Here is a 12392-nt window from a genome sequence, read left to right on the forward strand (position 1 = left end):
ATCATGTGACTTTGGCAGTTTGATACACGCTCTGAACCAATGATTCGAAACAAAAGATTTGTAAAGCTTCATGAAGCAGTGTTTTGAAATCGCCCATCACTGGATATTGTTGAATAAAGTCGTTATTTTGTTTTTTTGGTGCACAAAAAGTATTCTCGTCGCTTCGTAACATTAAGGTTGAACCACTGTAGTCACATGAACTATTTTAAATATGTCTTTAGCTTTCTGGGCATTGAATGTGTTAATTATCTTGCTGTCAATGCAGGCCTCACTGAGCCATCGGATTTCATAAAAAATATCTTAATTTGTGTTCTGAAGATGAACGAAGGTCATGAGGGTGAGTAATAAATGACATTATTTTCATTTTTGTGTGAACTAACCCTTTAAAACTGGAGTAATGATGCTGACAATTCAGCTTTGATCACAGAAATAAATTATATTGGGAACCCCCCAATTCCAGAAAAGTTGGGAAATTTTGTAAAATGCAATAAAATCAAGAATCTGTGATTAGTTAATTCTCTTAAACCTTTTTTTAACTGACAAAAGTACAAAGAAAAAATGTTCAGTGTTTTCACAGGCCAAATTAACTGTATTTTGTAAATATGAACAAATTTTAATTTTGATGGCTGCAACACACTCCAAAAAAGTTGGGACAGATGCAAAATAAAAGTGAAAAGATTATACAATATCAAGTTAAGCTGTTTTGAAACAGTCCACAATTAGCAGGTAAATTGGTAATAGGTGTCGTGTTTGGGTATATATACGAAGTCTCTGGCTGCGTTCCACTCCACGCACTCGCAAACTTCCCTAAGCACTTCCCCTCGGGGGAATCCCCGCCGCCATTTTGAAGTGTGTTCCACTTTGTGAAGTGGACAGGGAAGTTTATATGGACAGACCCTCGCACCCTCGATTTTTACTTCATATGTACAGTTCAGGCAGCTCCATAACCCACAATGCAACACGATTGTGACGTCACTACATATTGCGTTTAATTTACCCCACCACAAACAACTATATATACATATATAATGCTGCATCAAACAATTTCGTAAGAAGAAAAAAATAAATAATAAATCAACTCCATAGCGGATTTCCAAGTGATCAAGGGCTTAGGACGTTCCAGTTCAGTCCATTGCAAGGGTTCTACCAGTAGTGGGCACTCATGCAACGTAAGCAGTGACGTACATCCGAGTCAAAGAGACTGAGTGAAGTTAGCGAGGGAAGGTCATAAAAAAACGAACTAGAATGCAGCCCTTGTCTTTGCAAGCAAAGGTCATCATGGCTCAACACTTTGTGCCAAACTTCATCAGAGAATTGCAAAAAATTCAAAAATCACATTTCTCACTACAAGATAGCATAGAATTTATGTTTTTCACCATCTACCATACATAATATTGTGAAAAGATTGAGGGAATCCAGAGGAATCTCAGTCCGTGTAGGGCCAGGCAGGAAACATCTGTTGAATGTGTGTGACCTTTGAACCCTCAGATGGCATTGCATGAGATACCATCATGCTACTGTGTTCAAAATATAGCCACATGGGCTCGGGAGTACTCTGGAAAACCATTGGCACTCAACACAGTCTGCAGCAACTTGAATCTCTGTTACGCAAGGAGAAAGTTATACATCGATCCTCTGCAAGATGGCAGAGTTCTCTGGGCCTGAGCTCATCTCAGAAGATCCAAGTCCACGTTTCAGCTTGTTTTTGGGAAAACCAACATTGAGTTCTCAGTTCGAAAGATGAAAGGGATCATCCAGACTTTCGTCTTTCAGAAGCAGAATCATCTGTTATGGTATGGAGGTGCATTGGTGCAAACGGCATGGGAGATGTGGGATACCATTGAGGTGGAGGTGTATATTGGGATTTATACTGCTATCAAGATGACATCTTTCCTGGGAAGCAAGGCAATGCCAGGCCTTATTCAGCATGTGCTTCAAAAGAGTGGTTTAGACACTCTACACCTGTCATTAGCAGTGCAGATCTGTCCCCTATTGAAAATGAATGCCCCGTCATGTAAAATGAGAATCAGACGACGACGACTACGGACTGTTGAGCAGCTGTCTTGTATCAGGTGTATTTTTGCCTGATAAATAAATGAAAGAGAATTAAAAAAAATAAATAAATAAATCACAGATTCTTTATTTAAGTGCATTTTACAAAGTGTCTCAACTTTTCTGGAAATGGGGTTGTACAATATATTACAGTAGAAAAGAGTTATTTTAAACTTATAATACTATTTCACAATATTACTGATTTTTTTGGAAGCCAATTTCCGCCACATAAGGCAATAAAAAAATCATGCTTTGGTAAATCATAATTATACGGAAGAGGATTAGGGCCAAGCAATAATAAAAAAAATTAAACCATCTCGAGATTAAAGTTGTTAAATTTCGAGAAAAAAGCCGAAATAAAATGTTGAGAATAAACTCATTAAATTACGAGAAAAAACGTGTTAAAATACGAGAAAAAAGTCGAGATCAAATGTTGAGAATAAAGTCATTAAATTATGAGAAAAAAGTCGTTAAATTACGAGAACAAATTCGTTAAATTATGAGAAAAATGTCGTTAAATTTCGAGAAAAAAGTCGAGATAAAATGTTGAGAATAAAGTCATTAAATTGTAAGAAAAAAGTCGTTAAATTACGAGAACAAATTCGTTAAATTTCGAGAAAAAAGTCAAGATCAAATGTTGAGAATAAAGTCAATAAATTATGAGAAAAAAGTCGTTAAATTACAAGAACAAATTCGTTAAATTATGAGAAAAATGTCGTTAAATTTCGCAAAAAAAGTCGAGATAAAATGTTGAGAATAAAGTCATTAAATTATAAGAAAAAAGTCGTTAAATTACGAGAACAAATTCGTTAAATTATGAGAAAAATGTCGTTAAATTTCGAGAAAAAAGTCGAGATCAAATGTTGAGAATAAACTCATTAAATTACGAGAAAAAAGTCGTTAAATTACGAGAACAAATTTGTTAAATTATGAGAAAAATGTCGTTAAATTACGAGAACAAATTTGTTAAATTACGAGAAAAAAGTCGTTAAATTACGAGAACAAATTTGTTAAATTATGAGAAAAATGTCGTTCAATTTCGAGAAAAAAGTCGAGATCAAATGTTGAGAATAAACTCATTAAATTACGAGAAAAAAGTCGTTAAATTACGAGAACAAATTTGTTAAATTATGAGAAAAATGTCGTTAAATTACGAGAACAAATTTGTTAAATTACGAGAAAAAAGTCGTTAAATTACGAGAACAAATTTGTTAAATTATGAGAAAAAATGTCGTTCAATTTCGAGAAAAAGTCGAGATCAAATGTTGAGAATAAACTCATTAAATTATAAGAAAAAAGTCGTTAAATTACGAGAACAAATTCGTTAAATTTCGAGAAAAAAGTCGAGATCAAATGTTGAGAATAAAGTCAATAAATTATGAGAAAAAAGTCGTTAAATTACGAGAACAAATTCGTTAAATTATGAGAAAAATGTCGTTAAAGTTCGAGAAAAAAGTCGAGATAAAATGTTGAGAATAAAGTCATTAAATTATGAGAAAAATGTCGTTAAATTTCGAGAAAAAAGTCGTTAAATTACGAGAACAAATTTGTTAAATTATGAGAAAAATGTCGTTAAATTACGAGAACAAATTTGTTAAATTACGAGAAAAAAGTCGTTAAATTACGAGAACAAATTTGTTAAATTATGAGAAAAATGTCGTTAAATTTCGAGAAAAAAGTCGAGATCAAATGTTGAGAATAAACTCATTAAATTATAAGAAAAAAGTCGTTAAATTACGAGAACAAATTCGTTAAATTTCGAGAAAAAAGTCGTTAAATTACGAGAACAAATTCGTTAAATTTCGAGAAAAAAGTCGAGATCAAATGTTGAGAATAAAGTCAATAAATTATGAGAAAAAAGTCGTTAAATTACGAGAACAAATTCGTTAAATTATGAGAAAAATGTCGTTAAATTTCGAGAAAAAAGTAGTTAAATTATGAGAACAAATTCGTAATTTAACAAAATTGTTCTCGAAATTTAACAACTTTAATCTCGAGATGGTTTTATTTTTTTATTATTGCTTGGCCCTAATCCTCTTCCATATAATTATGATATAAAACGTCGAAATTATGACATACTAAGTCAAAATTATGACAAAAAGTCGAAAATATGACAATCAAAATGGAAATTATGACTTAAAAAGTCCAGATTATAGTAAAAGTTAAAATTATTGCATGTCATACTTTACTTTTTATGTCATTTCAACTTTTTATCTCATAATAATGACTTTTCAAATTATAATTTTGACTTAGTATGTCATAATTTCAACTTTTTAAGTCGTAACAAAGACTTTATGACTTTTTTAGTCATGATTTCCACTCATAATTTCCACTGTCATATTATTCCACTGACAATTATGTCATAATTATGACTTGGTATGTCATAATTTCAACTTTTTAAGTCTTAACAAAGACTTTATGACTATTTTAGTGATGATTTCGACTCATAATTTCCACTTTTTATGTCATAATTTTGACTTAGTATGTCATAATTATGATTTACCATGACTTTTTTCTTATGTAGCAGAAATGGGCTTGCATAGTTTTTACAGTATTTAATATTTTGATTAAAAAAATGCAGCCTTGATGAGCAGAGGAGACTTTTTTTAAGAAAAAAAAAACGTTGAAAAATCTCCCAAACGTTTGAACAGTAGTGTGTACGTGTCTCATTCAGACCGCTGACTAACTCTGCTCTTTGAGTAATGACTTATTTTGTGCCTGATATGGTTGAATAACTGCTACCCCTTTTTCAGTTCTTAGTTCATAAGCTCTTTCAAAGTGATCACTGGCCTCTCTGTGGCTTTGTCTGGAGTCTAGTGTCAAGCTAGCCAGATGATAAATGAACCAAATACTCATCAGGGTTCGTACAAAAAACACGTTAGTGATTGTTTGGAGGTAATATGGAGATTGAATCTTTGTATTTCAGTTCTTGTGTATTTCATTGGTTACTTTTATTTCATTTCAGGGTATTTTCTTTCTGCAACCGAAGAATACAATATCAACATTTGCATATCTTCTTATAAAATAAATACATAAAAAGGTCAAAGATGTTACAGACAACTGCTTTATTTGGCCTCAAGCAGTGGGGCATTATTGTGAAGTTTCGAATCCAAAACAGATGACAGTTTGTTAGTTGAAATAGCAATAAGAAACCCCCTTTTCTCTCTTCCCTTTTCAGTTTCCACTTATATAAGTGTGCTAGACTGTCACGATACACAGCTTGACATGATGGAGCCGACAAGACCGTGCGGCTCACCTGGAATATCCTGGAGCTGAAAGAAGCGGTGTATAAAAAAACCAAACAAAATAAGTTTATTGGATGTTCTGAAAAACAGTTGTGTCACTATTTCAGGAAAAAACTAAGATTTGCAATGAAACATTGAACAGACCTCATCTTTACATATATATATATATAAAGAATTAAAGCTTATTCCCACCACATAAGGGAAAAATATCCTACTTTGGTTAATCATAATTATGAGATAAAACGTTATTATGAGATTTAGATTATTTAGATTTTATAATCTCATAATTTTGGTTTTTTAATGTCAATTATGATTTACCAAAGCATGATTTTTTTTTTTTCTTATGTGGCAGAAATGGACTATACTATGATAATATTATCTGCTAGCACTCCAAAACAATGCCAACCAGTTTCATAACTTTCACTGAACAACTTTTGTGTGTGTGTGTGTGTGTGTGTGTGTGTGTGTGTGTGTGTGTTTTAGTCCAGGGAACAAGACATTAGAAAAGTACAGTGAAGACAGGACATTCATAATACAGGAAGACGGAAAACCCCTTACAGCCTCATGGGCCGGACCTTCTGCCCTTTCCAGGCCAGACTTGGAATATTTGAACAATGCCCAGGTCACATGACCATAAAAAGAATTCAAACAAGGAAGCAATCTTCATGCCGCTGTCACACTATTGCCACATATCAAATATTCACCTGCAGGGTGTGTGAATTTCCACTTACACCACATTTCTGTAAAAATGCTGGTGGAAATACACACAATGCCAATAAAACAATCTGGTTATATAAAGTTGTAGACCTCCATCGCAAATGACATTTTTTATCTTAAAAATACATAAATGTTTCACACTGAGGCACCACACAAGCAGATATAAAAAATTATTGCAGCACATCAGAGCCATAATGAAACAAAAAAAAACTGCAGTTGCACTGATGAACTTCTTTATTCACTTGCCTTTGAGGAAAGTATGTGATGTTGATTAAGAGTCCAACCAGACAACACCAGGAGTTGAGCCTGAGACAAGGCAGGGTTCAGAGCTGCATGAAACACACTAAAATTTTAAAGTAGACAAATCAGGAAAATCTGACTTTTTCCATGTTTAAGTGCTATAATCAGGTCCTTTTTTCACAAGCCTTTCTCTGCAAGTATGTGAAAAAACAAGCCGCTTTTGCTCCCCTTGTGACGTAGGAAGGGGATCTTATCTCTTAATCAGCACGTTTAATCTGCACGCCATTAGGCTTGTTCGACTTGATGCAGCGCCGCGAAGACCGATCGGCGGCTGACTTGAAGCAGTGCATGCCGGTAAGAAATGTTGTCCGACTTGAGACAGCGCTGACGTCATGTGACTGTGACGTATGGCTTTAAAGTACCGCAAGAGCGATTTGAGATCAGCCGCCTGAGTTAGCCAGCACAGTTTCTCTTTTTTTTTTTTTTTTATTGCAAAATTCGAACATACATACAGGATCAGGGAAACAAAGCGTGGTTGCGTCTGTTACAATGAATAATTGTACATTAAAAGAACAGAAAACAAATATCCTGAGTTTGCATACATCAATATGAGATGATAAAGAAAAGAAAAGAAAAGCACAATAATTAGGTTAAAACACATCTTTAAATAAATCATCGTAATGCATCAAAAATTTTGCACTTTTTTTGTTATTTATAAGTCTGAGGGATAAAATAAAGGAGTTAAATTCAGCAAGAAAAAGAGGAACGCTTAGGTGAGATTTAAGCCATTTTTGTTTGTGAATGAAGAATTTTGCATACAAGATAAAAAAATTAACAACATATTCAAAGGATAGCAGCTTTGGGTTTTCATAGTAAAAAATTATTTCTTTAAGGGTGAAGGTATGGGTTACATTTGTATGGGTAAAAATATAGGAACTTAAATTAGCCCAAAATATATTGGTTAAATTAGCCAGCACAGTTTCTCAAGAGGAGCTGCACGAGCGCTGATGACGACACAGCTGTTTCATGATTGGCCGGATTCACCGCATGACAACGATCACGTGTGTTTCGTGTTTATTGTCACGCCTTCAGCTCCACTAATGCTCAAAAATCTGTTTTTATAACAGTTAAAGCTCTTTTCATGTAGTCGCGATGTTGTATTGTGTCATGTTTATCAAAATAAAACGGATAAAAAACAAAGACCCAACTACATTGTTATTTAAATAACATATGCTCATGTTGAACTTTATTCTTGTAAAAATACGCTGTAAGCAGTACATAAAGTTTTGAATGAAAAGGTCTCTGAAACATCAGTGTATTAGTGAAACATTGCATTTATTTCACTTCAGCTGTGATAAAGTATGCAAACCGATGCAAACGCAGCGCGAGCGTCACTACGGGAAGCAGAAAGTGTCCGACTTCACGTCTCCGTTTTCAGCTCCTCCCCGCCTGCACGCGGCTAATCTCGCCGATCGGTTACATCCAGCCGCAGCCGATGTCGAACACACCTATTTTGTTTTTGCAAGTGACATCAGTGTACCAGTTCTCATGTCATGGCAAAAGTTCAAGCAAAGCATGCTAAGTGTTCTGTCGTTGCTGCACAGACGAGCAATGAACACTATTTAGAGTCTCGTTAGCTTGACTACATAACTACATAAATTTATCCACTAACCATTCAGAAACGTCCAGTTTCATTCTAAAAGTTGTAACTTCTTCCTGAGTCTCTCCATCAGTGTCGACTCCGGTTTGAACAATGTAAGGCTGAACACCTTTACTGACAATCCTCATTTTGGCTGCGTGAGATTCTCCAGCTTTGTTGTTGTTGAGCTGTTAAAGCTCCGCCCTCTTCTGGAAAGGGGGCGGGAGCAGCAGCTCATTTGCATTTAAAGGGACACACACAAAAACGGCGTGTTTTTGCTCACACTCAAATTATTGCAAATTTGACAAGCTATAATAAATGATCTGTGGGGGATTTTGAGCTGAAACTTCACAGACACATTCTGGGGACACCAGAGACTTATATTACATCTTGTGAAAGGGGCATAATAGGTGCCCTTTAGGCAATAACAAAAATCAAATGCATAACATTATTAACCCAGGCTCATGTTTTTTGTTTTTATCAAGGAATATTTGTCTTGTGTAAAACCAAGGTAATGTTTGATGTACGCTATCGTTCAGATAAAAGTTTTTTGAAGAAAAAAAATTATATTTATCCATTAAGGATGCTTGTTGATCTGTATTGGATCAAACCATAAGTAAACAATTTGTTTTCAAAACACTCATGTGCAGGATGTTTTTTTGTGTGTGCAAAAATGTTATGAACATTACAATTGAACACTTTACCGACTGAGCATTCTTGGAAGGAATCACTTTAATATTTTCACAATTTTCACTCTCAATGCAGTATTATACTTGAAGTAGACAGGCCACATTTTTTATTGTTTATTTTTTCATGGGAGGAATTTGCCTTTCAGGACTTCCAAGAGAACTTTATTGTTGAGGGATATTGTTGGTACAAAAATATTCTTGGTAAACCACAGTTTTTTTAACTTAATCCACATTGCAATGTCTGAATGTCATTGCACCGGCCAACAAATATACTAAACCAGATGGCATCTGCAAACAAATAACTCTCTGAACTAACTTCATTCTGAGCCATTTTTGCTTTGATTTTGATAATCTGGTCCAAGATGATTTTTAGTGGATGAATGAAGTCAGTTCACACAGATGTGTAACCATGTCGGCATTAAACAGAAGTTGGGATAGTCTTTTCTTTGCTATTGTGACGTAAGTCCGAGTGAACCAGATTCTCAATCGGGGCTTGATTTTGTCAATGGGGAATTGATTGGACGGTTGTGGTTTGCTATTGGTGGATCTAATTTGAGTGACAGGTTGCCCCGCCCTCTCATCAGAGAAGAGATGTCACTGAAAAAGGGAGGGTGATTCAAGATTACAAGGGACATGAATAAAAACGAAAAGAAAACGTGCACGGATAAATCATTTATAATAAATACTGCAACATACCATAAAAAATAAAAATGGTCAATTTCATGGTGACTTTAAAATAAATGCTACTAGGTTTAATATTTTGTTCTCTAAGTATACAAATATTTTGTGGAGTCACTGTACTTCAATCTGTTTTGCCAAACTAAGAATTCTTCTGCCATCTTCTGGTTGTTTATTGCATAACATCACAAACACTTCATCATAAAGAACAACACAACTTGTTCAAAATCAAATATGAATGAAATAACAAGAAACACAAACATTTCATTTCCTAAAGTGGAATCAAGCCCCTTGTTTCTCTCTCATATAAATCTGGAATGTGTCCAACAGGAGAGTTTATCATACCGACTGTATTTTTCCCATGTAATTTCTGCTCATACTCTATCAGCTGACTCCAGAAGCCGCTGTTCGGTCTGACTATGGGTCTCTGAGCTTTGAGCAACGCGTGCGCCTCCGCGAGCGTCATACGGCGGTGTTTCATCAGGTATGCCAGACACAGCGTGGCGGAGCGACTGACGCCTGCGTTACAGTGAACCAGGACGCGTCCATGTCCTTCAGTGACCTGATGTATCTTATCAGCAACAGCGTCGAAATGATCAGTGAGTCTGGATTCAGGATCATCAGACACAGACACGTGCATGTAATCAATAGTGGGAATGTTTGAGTTTATGTCCTGAGTTGCATTAATAATGCATGTAATGTTGAGAGAGCTTATGACCGAAGAGTCGTTTGCTGTTTTGCCGTTGCCGATGTACAAACCGTCCGTTATCTGAGCAAACCCGCCGAGTCCCCCTGCTCTTCCTCGCATGATCTGCACACTAGGAAAAAATATAAAAATGTATTAATAGTGCAAACATCTCTACAACAAAAGATAGACAGATAGATAGATAGACATAAATAAATAAATAGTTAGATAGATAGATAGATAGATAGACAGACATGCATAGATGGATGGATGGATAGATAGATAGATAGATAGATATAAATAAATGGATAGATAGATAGATAGATAGACATAAATAAATGGATAGATAGATAGACATGCATAAATAGATAGATAGACAGACAGACAGATAGACATGCATAAATAAATAGATAGATAGATAGACATGCATAAATAAATAAATAAATAAATAGATAGACATGCATAGATAGATAGATAGACAGACATGCATAGATGGATGGATGGATGGAGATAGATAGATAGATAGATAGACATGCATAGATAGATAGATAGACAGATAGATAGACATGCATAGATGGATGGATAGATAGATAGATAGATAGATAGATAGATAGATAGACATGCATAAATTAATGGATGGATAGATAGATAGACATACATAAATAAATGGATAGATAGATAGATAGATATATAGATAGATAGAGATAGACATAAATAAATGGATAGATAGATAGATAGATAGATAGACATGCATAAATAGATAGACAGACAGACATATAGACATGCATAAATAGATAGACAGACAGACATATAGACATGCATAAATAGATAGACATGCATAGATAGATAGACAGACATATAGACATGCATAAATAAATAGATAGATAGATAGATAGATAGATAGATAGACATGCATAAATAGATAGACAGACAGACATATAGACATGCATAAATAAATAGATAGACATGCATAAATAAATAAATAGATAGACATGCATAGATAGATAGATAGATAGATATATAGACAGACAGATAGACATGCATAGATAGACAGACAGACATGCATAAATAAATAGATAGATAGATACATGCATAGATAGATAGTTAGATAGATAGATAGACATGCATAAATAGATAGATAGATAGATAGACAGACAGACAGATAGACATGCATAAATAAATAGATAGATAGGTAGATAGATATATAGACATGCATAGATAGATAGATAGATAGATAGATAGACATGCGTAGATAGATAGATAGATAGGTAGATAGATAGATAGATAGATAGATAGATAGACATGCATAGATAGATAGATAGATAGATAGATTTTGATATGCTTTCATAAACGGTACACTGATGTGGAGTTTTTAATCATCTAAAATCTGCGACATGTCAGTGCAGTTATCGAGAGTTTAGGCTGCATTATAAACAGTTCTCTCTGATGGTGTGTAACGCGTTTATCAGTGGCTATCTGCAAAAATGAAGCTAAAATATGAGTTATTTTACCATCACTCACCTGCGCGCGGCTGCAGTCAGCTCAAGAACTCTTCTTCTTCTGCTCACTGCGGCTCGGGCAGTGAACGCGCACACCGCCGCCTACCGGTGCCTCCAGACTCAACCGCAAAACAACACCTATCTGAAGAAAAGAAATGTGTCTATTTATCTGTCTATATTGAGCTCGAACACACTAGAAATGATTTGTAACCAGAAAGAAAACCAAACAAAATACCTTTACCTTAACATTAAAAACATCATTACAGTTCTTCCACCTTAAAGCACAACACAATACTTCAAAATGTGGGTAAAACACCTGTGAAAATGTAAAAATAACACTGTACATTTGGCCTTGCTTTTCTTACAGACATTTCTTAGAGTGCATGATCAAGTCAGAATATGGACGAGTTTAATCTAATATTACTGCTTAAATATTCCAATCTAAGATTCTATTTAGAACCTCAAAGGATTCTATCAGGCACTTTGTTTATAGAATCTTTAAGTGGTTCCCATCATTGGATCATTTTATGGATTTCGTTTTAGTTAATTCATTTTTATGAATTAATTCAATTTTATGAATTAAGCAGTTCATAAACAGTTTATTACGAGAAAAAACAATTGAATATATCACATTAAACAGTAAAGTATTTTGGGTCAATGACATGATGTGCATATTTTTCTTTTAAAATAATTTCATAAATTCATGACATATATCACTTTATTCTATAAAACCTATTTAGTTTAATTCATTTTTAGTACATTTAAATAATACATATTATTTTATGTTTTGTTCTTTTTTGTTAAATCCCAAAAATGTCAGGTGGTGCAACTGTCCGAACAAATGAACAGATGAGAAAACTATTTAAAATGGTGTCTTAATAATAATACAAAAATGATAAAAAGTATATTAATATTTTATAATACATATAATTTTTATGAATTAATTAT

At 34.1% G+C, this 12392-nt stretch overlaps 1 protein-coding gene across 2 annotated transcripts; it reads right to left on the reverse strand.

Annotated features, from left to right (window-relative positions):
• Window positions 1-8660: 8660 nt before the first annotated feature.
• On the reverse strand, window positions 8661-11585 carry zgc:153044 (uncharacterized protein LOC751678 homolog). Of its 2 annotated transcripts, none has more exons than XM_048189836.1 (2): window positions 11467-11585; window positions 8661-10078 (listed from the first exon to the last, which is right to left on the reverse strand). In XM_048189836.1, exon 2 carries the CDS (start codon window positions 10066-10068, stop codon window positions 9532-9534), a length of 537 nt encoding a protein of 178 aa, XP_048045793.1. In that variant the 5' UTR covers window positions 10069-10078; window positions 11467-11585; the 3' UTR covers window positions 8661-9531. The 2 variants fall into 2 exon arrangements, with proteins under 2 accessions (XP_048045793.1, XP_048045794.1); XM_048189837.1 differs by having other exon boundaries at window positions 11457-11569.
• Window positions 11586-12392: the final 807 nt, after the last annotated feature.

The sequence above is a fragment of the Megalobrama amblycephala genome, linkage group LG4 (assembly GCF_018812025.1).
Source record: "Megalobrama amblycephala isolate DHTTF-2021 linkage group LG4, ASM1881202v1, whole genome shotgun sequence".
Lineage (NCBI taxonomy): Eukaryota > Metazoa > Chordata > Actinopteri > Cypriniformes > Xenocyprididae > Megalobrama > Megalobrama amblycephala.